Source organism: Lepidothrix coronata, unplaced genomic scaffold (assembly GCF_001604755.1).
Source record: "Lepidothrix coronata isolate B3197 unplaced genomic scaffold, Lepidothrix_coronata-1.0 Scaffold58, whole genome shotgun sequence".
In the NCBI taxonomy this organism is placed as follows: domain Eukaryota; kingdom Metazoa; phylum Chordata; class Aves; order Passeriformes; family Pipridae; genus Lepidothrix; species Lepidothrix coronata.
The window spans coordinates 3,836,363-3,858,621 of record NW_016690238.1 but is presented as its reverse complement, the minus strand read 5'-3'; the positions used below and the strand labels follow the sequence as shown (position 1 = coordinate 3,858,621).

Sequence of the window (22,259 nt, the reverse complement as noted above, 5' to 3'; positions counted from 1 at the left end):
CTGGAGCGGGTACACAGGGACACGTCCAGGTGGGTTTGAATGTCCCCAGAGAGGAGACTCCACGGCCTCCCCGGGCAGATGTTCCAGGCTCTGCCACCCTCAGTGTAAAGAAGTTCTTCCTTACGTTGATGTGAAACTTCTTGTGTTTTAGTTTATGGTCATTGCTCTTCATCCTGTCTCTGGGTACCACAGAAAAGAGTTTGGCACCATCCTCTTGACAACTCTTGGAGATACTTATATGCATTAATGAGATCCCCTCTCACTGTTCTCTCGCTAACCAGGCCCAGCTCCAGCAGTCTCTCCTCATCAGAGATGCTCCAGACCCCAAATCATCTTTGTGGCCTCTGCTGGACCCTCTCCAGTAGCTCCATGTCTCCCTTGTTCTGAGGAGCCCAGAACTGGACACGTCATTTCATACTAAGTGACAAGTTCCACGAAGTTTTACCTATGTGCATATTCTTTTGCAGTTTCCCATCCCAGACAAAAAGAAAAAGGCAGAATTTCTGTTAGTTGTCACTCCTGTATTTAAATCGATTTAGAGAACCTATGAGAAATGAAAATACTGCAGATAGTGGAAATTTTAAAAAATGGGGGTTTTTCATAAGTCAGTAAAAATAATCACAAGTATAATCTGTCAAACCGTAGTATTTAATCAGGCCTGGAACATTTAAAAGTGTAGTTCAGTAGAAGTCCTCCTGGTGGCACAACAGACCTTACGAAAATCGCTTGGTATGAAAAGTCTTCCCAAACGTCCGGCGGGGGCGTGTCGAGCCAAGGCCTTTCTGAAGAGCGAACCGATGCACTTAGCAAAAGTTACTTGAGAAGTTGCTATGAGCACAAGTGAGGATGGAAGTTTTAGAGAGGCATATCTTTCTGACAACAGTATCTCAAAGCTGGGAGGGCCTGTGCCCGATGCTGACACTACACAGCTTTCACAACACTGTGCACCCCAAAGCCCTGCGTTATTCTGCCAGAACAGCCCCATGTGTTTAGTACCCCCAGGCATTCTATTGCTTTTCCTCTCTCCCCGTCACAGCCATTGCCTTGTAACACGGTAATGCTGCGTTAGCATTTTTGCCTTATGTGCTGGGGTGGTGATGACACACAGATAGAGGTATTTTGGAAGTATTTCTTGTTGTATCATGAGGAATTTAATAGGAAAGGCTCTGACTCATACTTTCCTCTGCATGCTGTCCTGTGAAGCCAGAACATAAACCAGTTACCAGCACAGTCAGTTCTTGAGTCTTAGCTGTCCCTACTACATTACAGTCCTTTTCAAATGTATCTTATTTATCTGCAAGCACAATGGAAAGGGGACAATCTATTAAGGCTGCTGAGTTGGTATCTGAAGGAGAATGAGGTTTTTCTAGTTTAAGAAAATACCTTCACAATGCATAAAGCACCATCAACAATAAAACAGAACTGATATGCCACCCTTCTTCACCTCTTCCTCCTGGCCTTCCCTTCTTAAATGTCTTTTCTGCAAGGAGCTTCTGGTGCCTGAGGAGGACTTTAAGAGTCACATTAAAAATTGGTTTCTGTGGAAGCAGGGGCACACAGGATGATCTGAAAACAGGATGTGTTTTGGACACATTCCTCTGTTTGGTTCTCTATTTTGGTTTTGCTTGGAGATTCATTTCCTTTTCGTGACTGCCTGTAGTTCAGTGACCTGCTGAATGAGTCAATTCTAATGCATTACCTTCAGTCTTTTACAACTGAAGATTTTTTTTGAAGTTTACTCTTTAGAAATCAGAAATGCAGCACTGAGTTTAAGCTGTGAGGGAAGGAGAGAAATGCTGTCTGTACAACTGTGGTGTGGCCTACTGAGACAGAGAGATTTGGGTCCAAGAGAATGACTTCCTCTTTCCAGCCTTCTCCCAGCAAGCAAAGGCTTTGATCTCCTTTCAGAGAAAAGAGCAAGAAATGTTATGTGTCTGCCAGAATGACAACAGAAACGTTCCCCAAGCTGATCTGGAGATGTTTGAAAACACCCTACTGACAGTTGGGGTTTTCCGCGCTGGGAGTGTCACTCCCTCGCTGTTTGGAAGCCGAATTGGTGTCTCTGGGGACGTGCGTGGGGGGGGCTCCTGCTGGGCTGTACAGCACAAGCCCTCGCTGTGCCCAGCACCTGCTGACCCCGGTGCCACTCTGTTCTGCCCCATTTGTGCCCTCCTGCAGCTGGGTTTGGGTGGGGCCTCAGGATTTGCTGTCTGACGTGGTGAGAACTCAGGTTTTGGGGGGGGTTTACTGCAAACCCTCCTATGAACTGACTGTGGTCACTGAGTCAGTGTGTAATGAATGATTTAATACAAACAAATTCACTCTAATAATGCTTGTAGTGGCTGTCTAGAGTACTGAAATGTGGATGGGTGTCTCTGCAGTCCTGTCATTAAGACCGGTTAGATTTCCACGCTCTAACCACCTCTAAGCTGCACTCAGAATTAGCAGGTTCACTTCAAGTGGTGTGTTTGATCCAGAATGCAGCCTGTGGGTTTGCCTGGACTGCAGGATTAGGAGTTATAATTTTAATTGATTATAAACTAGTGGTGTAAACTGTGGCCTGTAATAATTTGCTTATGCTGAGATAGTTCAGATTAACACTGGAACTTGATGAAAGTCCACTTCTAGCACTACTGTAATCATAGTGATTTCAAACCTTGAAATCAATGGATTTTACAGATAAGAGTCTAACAGTGCTTCTTCTTTCTGGAATTGAACTGTACATAGTTTATGTAATTTCCTTTCTCAATAACGACTTGATTTAACCTCTTCTCTATAAAGTTCTGCAGTATATTCATGTGGAAAATCCATACATTTAGATCAGTAGAGTGAAGGAGAGCACTGTTCTTTGTATATTAAACCAATGCATAGATCTTCTTAAAACCAGACTTAAAAGCAGGACATATCAACATATCAAATGCAGTGGGACAAAGTATAAAATGAGCATAGAAGTATCTACCTGCAGTGAAAGATGTATTTACTGGAACTGGGGAATAAGGGACACTTTTTTTAAGGGAGAGTCACATGATGGCCATCAAACAGTAATGAATTGCAGAGGCACCTGCCAAAGTCAGAGTTGTTATAGATATGCATCAGAAATATTATGATATCAGCTAGCAGAGTCCAAAAGCTAAGGAGCAAAGCTCATGTTAATCATTTGTGGTTAGGTGGCACTCAGGGCAAGACTGCCTCTTGAGATTATCCCTTAGTGCCAAAATAACAGGCTCTTAGTTCTACCAACGTGTTTTAAACTCTTATTGGGTTTTCTTAAGCCTTGTACTTAAACAATTAAGATGCAGAATTTCCTACAATTTTGTATGCATTGAATATAAGAGCTTGATTAAAGACAAGACCTTGACACATACCTCTTTTTGCTTAACCAGTCTCACCTTTGATCTGAGAGGGGAAAAAGGATTTTTGAAAGGTAGAAGTGATGATGTCTATCAGTTGAGAAACTGAAAATGAGAGTAGGAATGAAGTAACAATGTAATCAGTTTGGGTTTTTCCTTAGAAATGTAGGTGTTTATAAACGAGTATTTTCTGTTTTTCTTAATGTGTATGTAGAGATTTTTGAATTTATTGCATATGAATAGAGGCAGTAATTAAATTTTGTTATTCATATCAGTTCCTTTCTTAAACTGAGGGCTTTAGCAGATGGACTTTACATACACCTCAGTGACTAATGAAATTCTGCCATATCTTGGTTAGGACTCACCTCTGTATTGGATGAGTTTGAACTGTGGCACTGATCTCTCTTTATGGCAGGTGACCCATCTAGTGAGCGAGGGAAAGGCTGTGGATGGGTCTTCCTGGACTTCAGTAAAGCCTTCCATACTGTCTGCCACGGGATTCTCCTGGAGAAGCTGCAGCTGAACAGGTGCACTCTTGGCTGGGTTAAAAACTGTCTGGATGGCCAGGCCCAGAGAGTGGTGGAATGGTGCCACATCCAGCTGGGACCAGCCACTAGTGGTGTTCCCCAGGGCTCAGGACTGGGCCCAGTCCTGCTTCATATCTTTATTGATGATCTGGACAACTCAGTGAGTTCACAGATGACACTGAGGATCTGTTGGAAGGCAGGAAGGCTCTGCAGAGGGATCTGGCCAGGCTGGATCCATGGGCTGAGGGCAGTTGTATGAGGTTCAACAAGGCCAAGTGCCAGGTCCTGCCCTTGGGTCACCACAACCTCCTGCAGCTCCAGGCTGGGGCAGAGGGGCTGGAAAGCTGGGAAAGGCCCTGGGGGTGCTGGTGACAGTGGCTGGACACGAGCTGGGTGTGCCCAGGGGGGAAGAGGCCAAAGGTACCTGGGCTGTGCCAGCACTGCTGTGGCAGCAGGACAAGGGCAGTGCCCTCCCTGTGCTGGCACTGCTGGGGCTGCACCTCCAGTGCTGGGGCAGTTCTGGGCCCCTCAGCTCAGGAGGGACATTGAGGGGCTGGAGCAGGTCCAGAGAAGGGAACGGAGCTGGGAAGGGTCTGGAGCAGCTGAGGGAGCTGGGGGGGCTTAGCCTGGAGAACAGAAGGCTCAGGAGAGACCTTCTCACTCTGCAGCTCCCTGACAGGAGGGGGGAGCCAGGGGGGGTCGGGCTCTGCTCCCAGGGAACAAGGGACAGGATGAGAGGGAACGGCCTCCAGCTGTGCCAGGGGAGGGTCAGGTTGGACATCAGGAGGAATTTCTCCATAGGAAGGGTGGTCAGGCCTTGGCAGGGGCTGCCCAGGGAGGTTTGGAGTGCCCATCCCTGGAGGTGTCCCAGGAAGGTCTGGCTGTGGCACTGAGTGCTCTGGGCTGGGGGACAAGGTGGGCATCGGGCACAGGGGGGATCCATGGGCTGGGAGGGCTTTTCCAACCTTAATGATTCTATGATTCTATTCAGGCAAACTGTTAGGGTACTCATTTAAGGGTTCTAAAGGATTTTAAAATTCTGCTTCTTTGAAATGTATGAAACAGGATCAAACTGTTGCAATCCCACCTGCTTTTACACAGAGGCAGCAGGTGAACCATAGTTTCAAACACTTTCTATTTCCTGCATATTCAGTGTTCCCCTCAGTGGTTCTGCTGTGCCATAAAAAAATGAATTGTTGTTGACTGTAATGCAATATAAACCAAATGTTCACTTTTCCATTTCGGTGCAATAGCAAAGACTCCAAAGTGTTTTCATGGAACAGGTCTCATAGTGGTGTGGTTATTGAACCTTAACAGCTCTGACAGTACTCCTCAAAGTTTTACTGACCCATTGCAAGGTACACAGTTGTACAATTACAGTTCTGGAAAATCAGAAAATGTAACTCCTAATTTTTACATCATGTTTTTAAAGTTCATGGTTAAGTAAACATCTGTCCCTTGAATCTGGCAAGCTGGCACTTTTCCAGGTCACAACAGAACGCAGTATTGCAAAGCACCAGCGTAATTGAAGAGGGAAGTAATTTGCATTATTTCTCTATAAAAATCCTCCTGAGTAACAGATGGCGATGGCAAACATATTGCTCCAGAGACGTAGGAGAGCCTGTGTGTTCCATAAAACTCAAGAGTGAAAATTAACCCCGAAATTTCTCTCTTCAAAGCTGAAATATGTTTGTGTAGTAACGTTCAGCGTGGCCATAATTACAGTACACAGCAACTCATGTCTCTGAAAGTGCAGCTACAGGGAAATGTTTCAGAGATTAATTTTTCACTTGCAGTTTCCTATAATCCAATTATTCATGTTAGACTGATATAATTAACCAATTTGCTTTGACTGCTTCAGTGCCAAGTTGCCATTATCGTTTATAAACTCAAATCTTGTAATAAGTACTGTAACAACTCAACATCTAAACAGCCTGACTGCTAATTATACAGTCCAAATATGGACCAAGCAGCCAGGTTTCCAAATTCTGTCCTGGACTGGGCAGAGATCCTCAAGTGTGTTAAAAAAAAAAGAAAGAAGAAAAAGGAACTGGCAATTCCCCCCATCCTTGTTTTGCAGCCTTGATTATCCTCTGTTAGAACACAGCATATTAATGTATAAATATAAAATTAGATTTCGGACCAATTAATTGGAATATAGATTAGCATTCATAGCTCCTACTGAATTCATCTTGTACAGAGTTTTACATCACATCTGCCATTGGATTTTTGATGATTTGCTGCCACAAACATATATTGGCCAGGAATACCACCAAAATGAGACCCTTACCAGGGAAGATTTGGAATAATTAGAAGCACAACAGCTTCTGCTTATTCAAGGTTTATAACAGCTGAAGGTATTTATCCAGAGTGATTCCTCAGAATCCTTTGCACAAATACAGCAGTAGCCAGGCATTGGACCAGTTTAGCCCTATTTCACCCCAGGGACTTGCTGGAGGGTGCCTGGGCAGGTGGTGCCACAGGGCCATTCCTGCATGGAGCTCAGGGCAAACCTGGAGGGAGCTGGAAAGGGAACATTGCAGCATGACAATCCTTTAATGAATGATTTGGGGAAAACATCTCTTCTTCCTTTGTTTTCCTAAGAGGGAACTGAGAACTGCCATAGTTATTTATAGCGTTAGAGAGTTCTGTTTATAGCTTCTCTAAAGGCTACAATATTTAAATTAAATTAAAGTAGTAGCTCTTTGTTGTCATTTTGAACTGCTTCAGTGGCACTATTTATTTTTATAGCACCTCGTGACATCCCGTGGGGAACACAGCATAATGAATGTGTAGCGAGGCTGCCTCACACCAAGGGATAATTATTAGTGTGTGGGGGGGAAAACCAAGATGGGGGAAAGTGTTTATTGAACCATTCTAGACACCTTGTTCTAGAACACCCACGCTGACAGTGCTGCTCTAGAGCTCCTTGTTGTACAACACCCACATTGTCGGTGCTGCTCTTGAGCAGACACCTTAGAATCACAGAATCATAGAATCGACCGGGTTGGAAAAGGCCTCTGAGATCATCAAGTCCAACCCTTGATCCAACCCTGCTGTGGTTCCCAGCCCATGGCACTGATGCCACATCCAGTGTCACCTTAAACACCTCCAGGGATGGTGACTCCACCACTTCCCTGGGCAGCCCATTCCAATGGCTGAGCACTCTCTCTGTAAAAAATTTTTCCATAATATTCAACCTAAACCTCGCCTGGCACAGCTTAAGACCGAGCCCTCTTGTCCTACTGATAGCTGCCTTGTTCTACAACACCCACCCTGTCAGTGCTGCTCCAGAGCTCCTTGTTCTACAACACCCACCCTGTCGGTGCTGCTCTAGATCAGACACGCCGTTCTACAGCACTCGTGAGCACAGTTGTTCTGTGCTGTGCACAACAGTTTCTCCCTGACTTGCCGTGCCCGAGGCAAGGCGTGAGCACGTGAGGTCACACACTGGTGACCCGCAGTGTGGTGCCGCTGTTTAACGTGCCGCTTGGACACAGAACGCCGTGACTCTTGCTGGTCCCCAGAGGAATCCGGCCGGTGAGCGGCCCCGGCTGCGCGGGGCCCAGAACCACATCCCCCGGCGGGCCCGGCGGTTCCGGCGCTCGCTGACGCGGCGCTGCCGCTTCCCGTGCGCGGGCGGCGCCTCCCTCGCTCCTTCCCTCCTCCCTCCGCCCCGGAGTCCCTCCTTCCTTCCCTCCTCCCGCGTTCGCCCCCTCCTGCAGCGGCGGCGAGCGAGCCCCGGGCGAAGATGGCGAAGACCTACGACTATCTGTTCAAGCTGCTGCTGATCGGGGACTCGGGCGTGGGCAAGACCTGCCTCCTGTTCCGCTTCAGCGAGGACGCCTTCAACACCACCTTCATCTCCACCATCGGTGAGGGGCCGCCGCCATCCCCGCGGGGACAGAAGGGGTCGTGCCCGGGGCCGAGCGGGGAGGGAGAGGGAAGGGCGGGGGGCACCGCCCGTGTCGCCGCGGCCGCGCTGGGGCCGCTCCGTGGGCGGGAGCCCCGCGGCCGTGAGGGCCCCGCGCTGAGGGGGAGCGGGGGCCCGGCCCGGCCCGGCCCGGCCCGGCCGCACTCGGGGTTTTGTCCCTGTCCCGGGGCCGCGGCCCAGCCAGACCCGGGGGGTTTGTCCCTGTCCCGGGGCCGCGGCCCGACCGCCCTCGGGGGGTTTGTCCGGGGCCGCGGCCCGGCCGGTGGGGCCGCTCCCCCCGCGGCAGCAACAGTTGTTTGGGCCCGGGCCCGCCGAGCGAGCGGGGCCCGCGGTGCGAGCGCTGCCCGGGGCTCACGGAGGGCAGGGTTTCGTGCCCTCTGCTTATCGGGCGGCTCGTATTTGGGTGCAAACCTTCCGAAAGTGGGAGCGCTGGGGCGGCTCGGGCTCGCTGCGGGCTGTGCTGCGCAGTGACAGCGCCCGACCCGCCCTGGGCTGGGAGTTTGACTGCCCTTCTCCCCCCGGCTCCTCCAAACGCGTGTGTGTGTGTGTGTGTGTCTGTGTGTGTCTGTGTGTGTCTGTGTGTCTGTGTGTCTGTGTGTCTGTGTCTGTGTGTGTCTGTGTGTGTGTGTGTGTGTGTCTGTGTGTGTGTCTGTGTCTGTGTGTGTGTGTGTCTGTCTGTGTGTGTGTGTGTCTGTGTCTGTCTGTGTGTGTCTGTGTCTGTCTGTGTGTGTGTGTGTGTGTCTGTGTCTGTGTGTCTGTGTCTGTGTGTCTGTGTGTGCGCTCCTGGACACGGAGGTCATGCCTGTGAGATTTGGAGGAGTTCCCTTTGAGCTCCTGAGTCGTCTTAACTTAGAAGCTCCTTAGTAACTAGCTGGATCAACCTCCTCCACAAAAGTTGGGTTTTGTTGGGTAAATTTGGTTGTGAAAAGGCGTTTCCGAAGGTGCACTAACCTTTTTTAATGAAAACGAGATGTGACATATCAAAGCAGACTGTTGTGACTTGTATCTCTGTCAGTTTTAAAATACATTTCTGCGGAAATAAACATAAGCAAAATTTTCAAGGTCTTCACCGAGATGAATTGAAATCTTGGTCTGGCAAGACTTGAGATTTATGGGTAGTTACTTGTAGCTGAGGCCACTTTTCAAGTGAAGTCTACTGGTTTTGGGATGAAGGGGTGAACTACGGTGGAGGTTGCTCATGTTTAGGAGGGCAAAACTAATGCTGGCTTTGAAAAATAACACTGAGAGAATGAGTAGAGTTTTTATTGAAAGGAAGTGGATTTAAAGATGAAGTGGAATAGCATGTGACTTGTTTTATGTTACCCCAATGCCCTGTCCTCTTCAGACATTTTATTGTGCTGAACTTGGTGCACAAGGAAGAGATAATTTTTATTTAGGCCGATGTGATTGACTAAATGAGGTGTGGCTGGCATTTCTAATGCTTTAAGAACAGTTTTTCTGCATTTTTCTGGCATATTTCTTTTCTCTTTGCAACCGTTTTCAAAATGCTGTATTCAGTAACACCAGCTAATTAAGGCCTGAGTAGTATTTTACCTTAACAGGTATTTTGCTCTACCTGTTGTAGAATAAAAGGCTTAATAAACATTTATAAATGCTGTATCATCTAAAAAAAGCCTACTGTGCTTAATAGAAAATATCTCTTTATGCTTCTAAAGAGAGAGCTCACATGAATGGGTGTGTCTGTCTTCCAACGATTTTCTTGATGTTTCTTGAACTGCTGTAGCACCTTGAGATTTTTTTGTCTCACTGATTCACTTTGAAGTCTTGAGGATTGTGAACATGATGCTGTTTTTTCTTACCTTTTTCAGTAAATATAGGATTTGCTCTCATTTCCTTCCTTTTTGTTTGCTTTCACAAGGGCCTTATTTTCAAAACGAATCAGCTTGAAGAAACTTACTGAGAGCTGAGGCAAACTTCTAATTCCATAGGTAGTACTCGTGATTTCACAGGTCCATTTTCCTTCTTGTCCTTGGTTTCCTCCAGTCCCTTTTCATTTTGCAGCAAAGGGCCTCCAAAGAGGGGAGTCGACAATGCAGGAAATAGTGAAACTGTTCATGAAGTGCTGACGTAGCTGGAATAAAAATACTTGGGGTTTTTTCAGCCTTCCTCATGTGTTGCATATATTGCTTTTGGGTCAGTCATGTGGATCTAACCTGTTTGCTCTTGAAGATGTGCTCACATTCCCTTTAGCTTTCGGTGAGTGCATGGAGGTTTCTCAACACTGCTCGGTCTTACAGTCGTAACTGTCCCTCTGATGGGCTGAGGGGATGCCATTTTCAACAATTCTGGTTTTTCCCTTGGCTGATAAAGCGAAGCTAACATGGTGTGGAGGGGTGCAATGCTGGCCCCAAACAGGCTGCCCTGCCAGATCAGTATTCCTCACTGAGTACACTGAGTTTTCCTGGACTGTGAGCTGCCAGGCTGCTTTGTTTGTGTGTTCTCCATGAAGTGGGTTCTGCAGTATGGTGGTGCTTATGATGTGTGTTCAATTAACAATGATTTTAATTAGTATGTGTGATATTGTGTCCCTTAGTTCTCCTCTGGTCTCTCTGTTGACAAGATCAGGCTTAGTTTAACTGCAGAAGTCTGAGAAGGTGTGTGATCGAGATGTGTTGACATCAGATTTTATCAAAGTTTAATCTTATGTACTTACATGCTGGTTTTGAGTGAGGTGAGTCATTTAGAGGGTTTTTTAACTATATGGGGTTAAGTTTTTCACAGTTTCAACTTTTTTCCTGGATTCTACATCCAGAAATAGAAACAAACTTTGTTGCCATGATGGAAGGGTCAACATCGTAGTACTAGATAACTTCCTTATAATGTCCCACTTCTGTTCTTTAGTAGTTTAACCAAGATTAAACTACAACACTTCAGACCAATGGGAATTTTTTCCAAAAGGAAAAAAATAAAGTAGGAGGGAGAGATGGAAATGCTGTTTTATTGTAGAATATTTGTTTTACTTCTCCTCAGAGTTGTTATTATAGAAGTAAGTCAGTAATGAGTTGTAGTTACTTTGCCATTCTGCACGAGACACTTTGTGTGGTACTTTGCAGGTTCCCTTCTGTTCTGTGTCATGCAGAACATGCCTGCAAGGCTCCATCCTTGGAGATTGCTTGGAGGTTGGGAAATGGGCCTTTGACTTTTCTCCTCGAGACTTTGGTCGTGCTGTAATCAACATTGTACTGATTCAGGCAGCAGGGACTTCCAGCCCGTGTCCTGTGACCAACAGTTGCATGAGAAGTAGGATAAAGGTGCTCTGCATATGTATTGATAATCCATCAGAGTTTTTTATTCTTTGTTGGGGTGGCTGTTGGCACAAGAGTTTTTCTGGTCTTTGTTTTGACTACCTGGCATAACTGATACCTTCAGCAAACTTTGCTACCCGTTAGGAGAAGTGAACCAGGGATCTTTCTCTCAGATGATCCTTTCAGTTATTCTGAGTGATGTTTTCAACCTGTGAAAGCACAGATTGGCCTTAAGCGGCTTTAGACACAACAGGTCCTTGGCCTTCAGCAGCTTTAAATTTGTTATACAGGGCTCTGTAGCTGTGTTTGGAGAATTTCTAAAAGGGCTGACTAGTCATAACACCACTGTGGTCCTTAGTGAGGATCAGCTTTTCACTGTCAACATGGGATGGGATCAGACTTTTTTTACAATGGGTGTTATGTAAGGTTATGTTGTTTCGTTTGCTTCCTGAGTGGAAACTTCTGCTTTTGCACCGTTCTTTCTACATGGAAAGTAAAATGCAGTTGAGTCAGCTCATTTTCCTGCTTAACAGCTCCTAAAGCAAAACTTATCTTGGAGTATCTCATGTGCATTTTGCTCGTAGTTCCATTGTGATATACAAGAATAGGAAGAATTAATGTAGCAGTCTCCAAGTATCTTAGCTTGCTGTTCAAGTAGTGCTGTCTGGTAAAACTGGATTTGGTTTATCATTAGAAATAATAAGGTTTATTCTTTGCATTCCTTTCAACTTTTTGTATCGACTGGTTTCTGTGAGAGGGAGGTTGACTCTCCTTAGCTGACAGCATTTCTGACTCCATCCAAAGGCTTGCTGACTGGAACAAAATTGGCCGTATTTATTTTTTTAATCCAAGATGATATCAGCGTTTGGCAGGAAGTTGCCCATGAGATAGGACTGGATCTGAGAGCTGAAACCATTTGTTGATTTTTGCAGAAGTAACTTTTCCTTAGCCTACATCTTCCAAAATAGGACTCTACTCTGGCAGGCAAGCACGTGTGTGCTGACCTTTGAACACTTAGATGAAAATCCTTTGTCAAGCAAAATTATCAACTTCCCTTTTGCAGTGAAATTTCCATGTCTGTAATGCGTAATGGAAATTGTTTTAGTGTATTCAACTCAAATTATGCCTCATTAAATATTTCTACTCTTCTTCCTCATGGTTACTTATTTGTGTGATAGACAAAGGATTGGTTGTTGGGTTGTTGGTTTGGGTTTTTTTTCCACCCTCCCATTAAGGTTCAGCATTCCCTGTCCTCATTCACTCAGCTTCTTTGGGCTTCTCCAGATGGTGGGAGCTGTGGAAGAAAACACATCAATGATAGATGAGCAAAGGGAGGGAGGCACCAGGAAAGCATTGTCAGTAGTACTTTATTAATGGTCGTTACCACAGACGAGTTGTCAGGGAGACTTTGAAGTGACTGAGATGAGTTTCAGCGTCTCAGGTGGCACCAGTGTTTGGATCTGTGGAATGGGAGTGTGTGTTCGAGGCTTGTAGGATCTGAGACTGGAGTATCTCTTTAGCACAGAGTGAGGAGGGGGTTTACAGGGAAGAGGGGCACACAGGGCTATGGAGGTAAATACCAATCTGGAGCAATGATTCTGTTTTCAGTGGCTGTGGCGGGTAGTCAGCAGGGTTCTGTCCTGACCTTGTAGCTGGAGACATCACAGGTTAAAAGCATTAAAGTCTGTGTTTCTTGTGACCTTAAATATGATACTAACACCTGGTTGGTAACAAAAGACATCTTAGACTTTGGTTTTCATCTGCTGCAGAGGTTGTGTTACCCTCTGTGTCCTGCAGCAACGGGAGTGAAATTGTTTGGCTTTTATTAAAAACGCTGCTGCAGCTTTCGTGGTGGTGTTGTGTGAAACGCTGACAGATGTCTGACTGTTGATGCCCTTCCTAACTGGCAGATGGGGGTCTGTCTTGGTTATGTGTTCCTGGGTATTTGAGTGACAGGAGGGCAGCTTAGAGCTCCTTTTGTGACTTAGTTTGAATGCAAAGTTAAGAGCACAGACTAACAGTGAGTAAGTGTAGGAAGAAGTGTGTTGGTTGAAGACATACAGCTTCTGTTTGGGAATTTTTTGTGTACTTTTTAGGAAGGATTTCCTAGTCCTTCTGCAAAAGGTCATCCTTTTGGTAGAAATACATCTTGAACTGTCTTATTTCAGAATCTAACTGACATTATTAATAATAATAACACATGCAGTATTTATGGTGATGCTTTATTTCATATTTTGTGATAGAAGGTAGGTGTTTTTAATTTGAAGGATATGATATTGCTTTTTATGTTTAATTGGATGTTATGGTAGCTGAAGTGCCAAGTCATCAGGCTGACTAGATGTGTAAGATAGATCCAATGCTTTTCTAATGTGAATAAACTATGAATAATAGTAACATTAACAAAGTTGCACTGTGTGAGGCTCTTGCACAGAGTCAGAATCACAGAATATCCTGAGGTGAAAGGGACCCACAAAGATCTTTGAGTCCAACTCCTGACCCTGCACAGGATACTCCAAGAATCCCACCCTGTCCCTGAGAGCATTGTCCAAACACTTCTTGAACTGTGTCAGGTTTGGTGCTGTGCCCACTGCTCTGGGGAGCCTGTTCAGGTGCAAAAACTTTTCCTAATATCCAACCTGAACCTCCCCTGGCACAACTCCAGGCCATTCCCTGGGTCCTGTCCTGGTCCCAGAGAGCAGAGCTCAGAGCCTGCCCTCGTGAGGAAGCTCTAGATTGCTGTGAGGCCTCCCCTCAGCCTCCTCCAGGCTGAAAGAAACCCGATGCTGACTGTCAGTGGCATTCTCTTTTGTGTATGGCAGCATCTGAGAATGCTTCAAGCAGACTAGTCCCTAGTAGGAGTCTGGCACCAAATCTGGAAATTGGGAAAAACACATTGAGTATAAGAAACTGGGCAAAGCTAAAGTGGCTGCCAGCCAGGGAGCTCATACACTGCTTACAGCCCCCACACACCCCCCAAAAATTCTCCTTTCTTTCATCTGCCAGAGAGAAATAGCTTTCCCTTAGTGATTCAAACTATGGTGTGACTTCAGATGGGATTAAAGATGAGGTGAGGTGTCTGTGCCAACCCGAGCGTGGAAGGAAGGAGGAAGGTACAGTCAGAGTAACTGCCTGGGAGAACTTCTCTGGCTTAGCAGAAGTGACTTAGGGAAGAGTACTAGAATATGCAATGCAGAAAAATGAGCTGAAGAAATTAAAGAATTAATTAAAGTTAATTCATTAAAAGAACCTTGTGTGATGTAGGAAAAGAAAACTGTTATGTGCCGGAAAGACAAGTATGGCCTTTGCTAATAAGTTATGTGGTTTTGCCTCTTAATCCAGGTAGGAAAAACCTTTCAGAAAGACCTATTTCATCATTCATGTAAGAAATTAAACAAAGCAGCCCTTCTTTCCTCATGTCCTTTGCTTCCCAAACAAACAAACAAAATCAAACCAAAACCCCTACATGCTTACTTACCTCATGTTAAAACAGGGGTTTAAAAAAACCATGAGAAAAATTACGTTCTTGGGCTGTTGAGAGTGCTGTCTGTAAAAATAACTTCAGGAACTTTAAACCTTCTACTTTGACTTTTCAGCCTGATTTTGCTGCCTCACTATGTACCTTCCACACTTGCTTCTAGAACACAGCTATAGACTCTAACTGAAATTCCTAGATTAGATTATTTCTTGTAACAAAGATAATTCTTACTGGATGAGACATTTTGATCTCCACAGATAACCAAGATCCTTTTGGACTGAGTACCAAGTTCCAGCTGAGAACTGCCTTGCCGCCGTTGTTGATGTGTGCTGGGCTTTTTTGTTGCATTTTTATCCTTGTTTATGTTCCTGGTAATACCCATATTCTCTGTGCTTTTTCTTCCAGTGTTGGCAGGTCTGTGCCCTCTGAAATCTCAGCTGTTTAATGAGTGGAGTGTTCCTGCATTCCTGTAAAATTTGCAATAAATTGATCACTTCTGTCTTTACAGTGGTCGTGTGTAATTATACCAGCTCTAACATTATCCAGTTTAACTTGTTGTTATCTCTGACACTATTTGTTGTCTCCAGACCTCTCGAGGAGATGCTTGGCAGTCTTGTTGGGCTGTAGCAGTGTTTGCCTGTACACACCAACTGTTCCCATCGTGTCCTCGATACCTGTGTCAAACCTGCAGCTGGTGGGAGCTGTGTGTGGTGCCTGTCACAGGCACTGCTGGAATGGAAGGTACAAAGTGCACTGTTTGTACTCTGAGAGGGTGTTTTATCTCTGAGTGAGCACTGACTTACCAGCTCTCACTTTGCTTTGTGATCCTGGGACACTCTGTGTGCTCACTTTTCATGTCGTAGCTTTTTTGTTTTAAACAGATCATGTCGAGGCTCCTCAAAGTCTTTATTTCTTCACTCTGAATAACCAGTTTAGTGTAGGCATCCAGATCAAGTGGGAGCCCTGAGACTTTTAAGAGGCTTTTTAAAATAGAAGTGGCATCTCCATTTCTCACTGGACAGACATACAGGTTCATCAGGACCAAAAATTACAGAACAAACCCAAACCTAACCTTTTTGGCCTGTTCTTATTGTCACAACTGGCACGGTGTGTGCATAGTAAACAATGAACTTTAAATCATGGTGGCCAGGTAGTATTGGTTGCATAGGAATTTTTTAATAAGCCATTTTTTTTCAACTTTTTGGGTGCTTAAGATGCTAACTTTGGATGAAGGAATTTTTTTTTTCCTGACAGCAATATTCAATTAGAGTTATCTTGGTTAAAGACAATGTTTTCTACATCTAGAGACATATCCGGTTTACAAGCAAGAGATTTGGGATAAGTTTTTCCTGTTCTTGGGGTTTTACTTTGGGTTTTTTTTTTGTCTTGCCAATTAAATGATGCTTTTGATATGGACCAACCATATGTCATCTCAAATTAAGCAGAAGAATCAAATACCTGTTCCAGAGAGGTTATTGGTCATGACTCTTGCTCGTGGCAGGACCTACCCCAGTTCCAGTGGCTGTGAAACTGTACCCTCAGCTCAGTCTCTTGGCCAGTTACAACCCTTGCTGCTCTCCAGTTGCACATTGGCCTGAGAGGAGCATGTTCTCTAAGCAACTCAGTTAATGCATTCCTCCTAGAGACAGGCAGTCTATAAATAATCCTCAAAATAAACAAACTTGGCTGTCTGTATCAGGAGCGCAATTTTAAAAGTTATTTTAGATGAGACTGAGTTACCATCAAGTGTAGCTTGTCTTCCATTCCAAAGGGAATGAGAGGTAGACCATAAGTTAGTTTCTGTGCACTTTCACAGAGCTGTAGTATGTGGATTGTAAGCTCTAAAACACATCCTGCAGGGACTCAGTCCCTTTTAAAGTTGGGCTGTTGTTGATAATTTCACTCGTGTCAAGCAGTATTAAGTTTCTACTATTGTGCTGTTTTATAGTCTTGAATTTTATATTGAGTGTTTTTGGTGCTTAAAGTCGTGCATTTCAAAGGTTGCTCAAAGCAAAGGTCTCAGGAGCAGGAAATGGCCTTATGTTGTATATACACGTGGCACCCAGTTCTTTATTGCCTTACCTACCTCAGCTATCTGTATATGTTTATTTGGCCAGTGTTTAAACTTTAAGGACCTTACAGTATTAATAACTTCCAAGGTGCAAGACACTGCTCTGTGTCTCGTTGTGTGGTGTGAGATTCTTTGTGGGGGTGAATAGTTCCATGAAGAAAGGCCGGTTAACCCGAAGGAGCCCATCCAGCCCACTTGAGTTTACCAGTGTGCTGTGGGTTCCTATGGGCTGTCCAGAAGGAACAGAATACAGTTTGTCCCTTTAAGCTGTGAAAGAATAACTAAAGCTGGTTGCACTTGTGTTTAATTCTAGAATAATTTGTTTTACAATGTTGGAAAAAAACGTTGACCTTCACCCTGGTGTGTCGCTTCGTGTTCATCTGCTGTATTTTTAAATGGGTGCAATAAAAGACTACTGCCTCTTTAATTTACATAGTGATACAAGACATTGCTGAGATCATCTGAAAATTCCTTGCAGATGTTACTAGGGACTAAAGCCAAACGTTCAAGTTCAAAATGATTAGACTTTGTTCTTTTGTGTGAGGCTGTGTGACGCACTGGTGTGTTGCAAGTGTTCCCCACCCTGCCTTTTACACTGATCTTGAGTCCTACTTCATCATTTTTTATTTTTACTGTAATTCTTCTAGAAAGATCTAATATAAGAGCAAATTTCTGAAGCTCCATTTATCTACCTTTATAGAATGAGACAGTCTACTGATGTAGCACTAGAAAATATTCCGTTAAAAACCACTTAAAAAATAATTGTGTATTTTTTTACTGCGAGGGTGGTGAGACAGTGGCACAGGTTGCCCAGGGAGGTTGTGGATGCCCCATCCCTGGCACTGTTCCAAGCCAGCTGGATAAGGCCTTGAGCAGCCTGGTCTGATGGGAGGTGTCCCTGTCCGTGGCAGGGACTAGATGACCTTTAATGACCATTCCAACCCCTTAACATTCCATGATGCTGTAATTCTGTGATCCAAACCCTGCAAAACCTACTGCTGACAACAACAGAACAACAAAATGGGAGTAATCCTTGGGTAAGCTTGTGGGGAAAATATATGGTTACAAACTGATGTCCCTCAGCTGTGGATGTTTTCCGAGTAATTCTCTCCCAGGATTCAACAAACTGAGGGTGAAGCACATTGATTTTCAGTTATGTGCCTCTTCTTACTTCCTTTTTTGAAAGTAAGTTACAGATCGGCTTGCTCGGTTCAAAGTTGCCTTTAATTCAGCGATGACTCTGAGTGGCTGCAGAAATGATTTCCTTTCCTTTTGTCTCTCTTGAAGACTTGCATGTCTTGCAATAAAGACGTTGCAACATGTTCTCCTTTTCCAGCTCAGCCCACTGAAAACACATCAGACCCCCACAACCCCACATATAAACACAGGAGCACAGGAAGGACCAGTGCTTGAAGCTGGAGTAGGCCCAGCTTGAAATTTGATGCAGCAATTCCTGTTGTTCTGATGCTGATTTGCTCAAAAGGGTAGTGAGACTTTGTAGTTTGACTCCTTCCCCCATTGCTTTCTATTGTGATCCATGTCCAGTGGTGGTGAGTGCCACAAAGTTTGTGTTTTATCAGGGAATCCCACTGAAAAAATATTTTAATTTAATTGCACTTCTTCCATTCTTACTTCAAAGGAGTAAGATAAGATTTTGGTAAGTGGGAAGACAGCTTCTCTGAGAGGGTGAGGTTTTTATTGCGTGCAGGTCATGCAAAACAGGTCCTTATTTTTAATTTTAATAAACTGCGGTGCATCTCTTATGTTCTTTGATAGATGGGACTAAAATGAGATCCTTTTCTAACAAGCAAATCAGTATTAATTTTTTCACAGCTTCTTTGCCAATTTTTGTGGTTAATCACTTTTTAAAATTCCTTTGGCTTACATATTTTAAAAAAGCACAGCTAAACAATTTAAAATGCTAGTACATTGAGTACTTGTGTTTTGTTTTTTAAATGAAGTATTGCTTTGACAGAGCTGGAGAAATACTGTACTGTGGTAGGTATAGTATATATAGACAGTGTGTGCTATCAGAGATTGATGTTTATTTGCATCCTGCAAGGTGCTCATTTCCTGGCTGACATCTTGCTACAGCTGCACATGGAAAGTCCAGCTGCTGCAAAACTAGTGTTGAGCCACATGAAAAATTAACTTAAAATACAGGTAAATTGTGTAATAAAGGTAAAAATTAAACATTCTAATATTTGCCTACCAGTGGTTACTGATATTTCTTTACATTAATTTGTATATGTTTCTTTTCTGCCTGCCTTTTACTGCTTGTAAGGAACACTGAGGAACACGACCCTTTTTGCTGAGCAGTCTGAAGACCAGAGAAACCTTTACCTTCAGGAAGTATTTGCTGGTGCTGCTGTAACAGCTGACTTGCTCCAGCCAGAATACTTGGGTTTGGTTTCTTTGGTTTCTTTGTGCTGCAGCATTTTCTGCAGCAGGAGCTTTGTTGAAAAGAATAAACCAGCCAATCTCTTAGTCCAGACAGTGGTTCTGTGTAGGGGAAGGTTGCAGTGGAGTCCTGGCTGGAACAGATACTGTAGCACTGCAGAACCTGAGCTACTGGCCCTGATGGCTACAGGGTTAAAATCGGGGTGAGGGCAGAACAAAAGAGTAACAGTGATGCCCTGAGTAAGCCACTGTTCTGAAAACTAAAGTAACAAAACGAACTGTTTCAGCCTCCCTGCTCAGCTTGTCCTCACATTCCTGCAGGAACTGCGTCAGGCCGGTTTTGTTAAGGTTCATGGTAGGAAACCATCGGTACTGGAGCTGGAAAAGGAGCCTTTGGAAGTGTCCTGTACATTCAGGATGTTTAGTATTGTAGTGTTGTGAGCTCTTTGCAACATTTCACAATATCTCTCTAAAATTAGTGCATTGCAGCTTAATTATGGGTCAAATCTGCCCAGATGGGTTGGAATAAGAAGGAACATGTCTCTAGGGAGTGGAGTGGTGGAAAAAATGGTGGCAGAAGAGCTTTTGGAGTGTGAGATGGACATGACTTTTTGGCTTAAGCCCAAAGAGGCCTTGGTGAGGCCAGTCCCCCTGGCCTCTGACACTTGGCTGTGTGGCCCTGAACAGTGGCACGGCCTGAATTTCCTTGGCTGTGCCCAGCAGTGCAGGGTAAATACAGCAACGTGCAGCTCCCGTGGCTTTCCATAGAAGTCCTCGTGTGGCACCAGTGACACTGAATTTTGGTGTGCAGATTTCTCTGCCCACTGTATTCTTTGACAGTTTTATTGGAAGCTGTAGAAGAAAATACCCTCAGTAAAGTGAGGAGTGAGGATGCATCCCTGGCCTATAGTCAGCAGGATCTGGAAAGGATTTTGAAGAATGATAAGCCCTCAGCTACTTTTACCCCATGCTGCAAGGGAAGTGCAAGCAATTACAGTCCTAGCTAATACACAAATTGCAACTTGGACCTCATCCTTGCACTCTGCAAGTTTGTGATTCCTGCAGCAAATGCTGCTGTGTCACTCTGATCTATGTTTACTGACTTGCTAGGTGGGCACCAGTGTGTCACACCTTTGTGTGACAACTGCACTTGAGCAGTTAAAAATAATTATCCTGTTAGCATTTGCACTCTAAGAATTAATCTGTGTGTGTGTTTTCTGAAAGCTTCTAAAACTTAGCTTCAGATGGACATCCAGATGTTTCTGGGCTTCTTCTCCATTCCATGTTGCATTTTAAAACTGCAAGCTGTGTGATCCTTTGCAATCAAAGTCACAAACGACTCCTCTGTATTAGACTCGAGTAACTTTTGTATCCCAGTGTGTGACTGTACAAAAGAATTAATAAAGGGAATTTTCAGTCCAGAATTACTGCTGAAATGCTGTAGTTTTGGAGGGTTTTACATGCTGTAATTGAAATGTAGCTGTAACCAGCTCGTGGCCATGCAAGTGCACTTGGCAGGAAGTGGTAGCACATGTCGCCAGCCTTGCTCTACAAATGTGTGCAGCTCACCACTTCCTGACACTGAACTGAAAGCACAAAAGAAACATCAGTTTCTAGTTCATTTTAACCTCTAAAAAGTTGCATTTGTTAAACATGGTAGTGTCATAACAGAGGTACTTGTGGCCTTTCCCTTTAGATTCTTCTTTTAGCTTTGGAGTTCACCTTTAAGAATTCTGGTGAAGTTCACAGTAGAAATCCTATGATCAGAGAAGGTGCATTTTGTGGAGATCCTGAGTTTTAGAAGTGGTGAAAGGAATGGTTGTATAAATCATTTTGGCAGTGCGAGGGAAATGAGTAACCACAAGAAACCAGTCTGTGCAAGACATGGACTGGTGCTCATGGGGAGCTCACACTGCAGCTGGGAGTCTCCTGGAAAACCATCCCTCAGGAGTCTGTCACTGCTTGTGCTGCTGTGTCTGAGCGTCAGGAGTTCACAGCACAGGCAGAATTATCTCTGAACCACAGTAGTCTCTGAACCTGGTTTTCCTGATTGTTGTTACACTGAAGCTTCAGGCCTAGACACAAACGAGCTTTTAAAACTGATTTAATTTGCTGTTGCCACGGTACAATTCCCTTTGCAGAGAAATCCGTGTTTGTGCTTTATAACCTTTGGGGGCAAAACAGAATCTATTCAGAGCAAAGGTTATTTGTTTTCAGACCTCAATACAATTACCTGTGACTTCAGCAGCTGTGATTGCACCTAGTTAGGAGAAAAATCTTTACAAGAGAAGGAAAATTCTGTCCATTGTAAAATAAAACAAACTTGCAAAACTTCTGTTACAATATAATAGGGATTTTGAGAAAATATGCATAATTCTCATGTCATTTTTAGAAAAGTGGGAATTAATGGAAGATCTTTTTGCCTGTAAATCTACTAGTGAATCTTGGGAAGTTGCAATTGGAGCAGTAGTCATAGCATTTTAAATTAGTGCAATTAATTTCATGTGCTGTTAAAGTGCTGATGTGATATTTCTTCTCATAATTTGTATTCTAACTAATGAGCTGAACTATGTATCCAGAACACATTAAGATTAAGTGGCTGAAACTTGGTATTTTCAGTATATTAAAACGGTAATAATGCATGTGAGAAGAAGGGAAGTCAAATAGCTAATGAATGTCCATATTTCATATTCAGATTCTACTGTGGTATATTAAAAAATCCCATAGCTTCCTGTTTAAGTGATGGATGACTTCTTGAAGCTAGAAACAGCATTTTTTCCCATTAAGGTACTCTTGATAATTGTCAGTTAATTTACATCTTAAGAAAGAAGAAATTAAATAAACAAAATAACTCAGCCCCACCCCTATCTTTTACAAACTAGGACTAAATATCAAGTAACTATTTAAGATTCAGTGAAGAGAAAATGGGCCATTAGTTTCAAAACAGATTATTTTGGAGGGTACATGGGGTTGGCTGCCCAAAAATCTGCCAGTCACATAGTGAGACTTGAATAGTCTCAATTTGACCTATGTTATAGTATAGGTTTAGAGATGCAAAAGTTAAGGTAGTTAATAATGGAAATCTTATGTTTGATTCATAGATCCATTTCACTCCTCTAAACTTTTAAAAGACATTATTAAGCCCCTCTAAAATATTTTTTTAAAATTTTTTTTTTTTTGCCCATGGCTTAAAATCTGTCTTGAAAATTAATCTGAGAACTGATGGGTACCTCGGT

General features: G+C 43.9%; 1 protein-coding gene and 1 long non-coding RNA gene across 9 annotated transcripts in view; one reads left to right on the top strand and one right to left on the bottom strand.

The window, feature by feature from the left end:
• Positions 1-689: 689 nt before the first annotated feature.
• On the bottom strand, positions 690-7,464 carry LOC108498353. 2 transcript variants are annotated; one of them, XR_001875154.1, is made up of 3 exons: positions 7,153-7,464; positions 3,716-4,063; positions 690-782 (listed from the first exon to the last, which is right to left on the bottom strand). It is a non-coding gene; the product is annotated as an uncharacterized LOC108498353 (long non-coding RNA). The 2 variants fall into 2 exon arrangements; XR_001875155.1 differs by lacking the exon at positions 690-782 and adding an exon at positions 1,594-1,901.
• Positions 7,465-7,484: 20 nt separating this feature from the next.
• RAB8B (RAB8B, member RAS oncogene family) overlaps positions 7,485-22,259 on the top strand; it is a 35,057-nt gene continuing 20,282 nt past the window's right edge. For 3 of the 7 annotated variants that reach the window (XM_017816940.1, XM_017816941.1, XM_017816938.1), the window contains exon 1: positions 7,486-7,752. In XM_017816940.1, coding sequence (XP_017672429.1) covers positions 7,629-7,752 — 124 coding nt within the window. In that variant the 5' untranslated portion in view covers positions 7,486-7,628. Of the gene's footprint in view, positions 7,753-22,259 lie in introns of all 7 variants that reach the window. The other 4 variants (XR_001875153.1, XM_017816936.1, XM_017816939.1 and 1 more) reach the window with 3 other exon arrangements.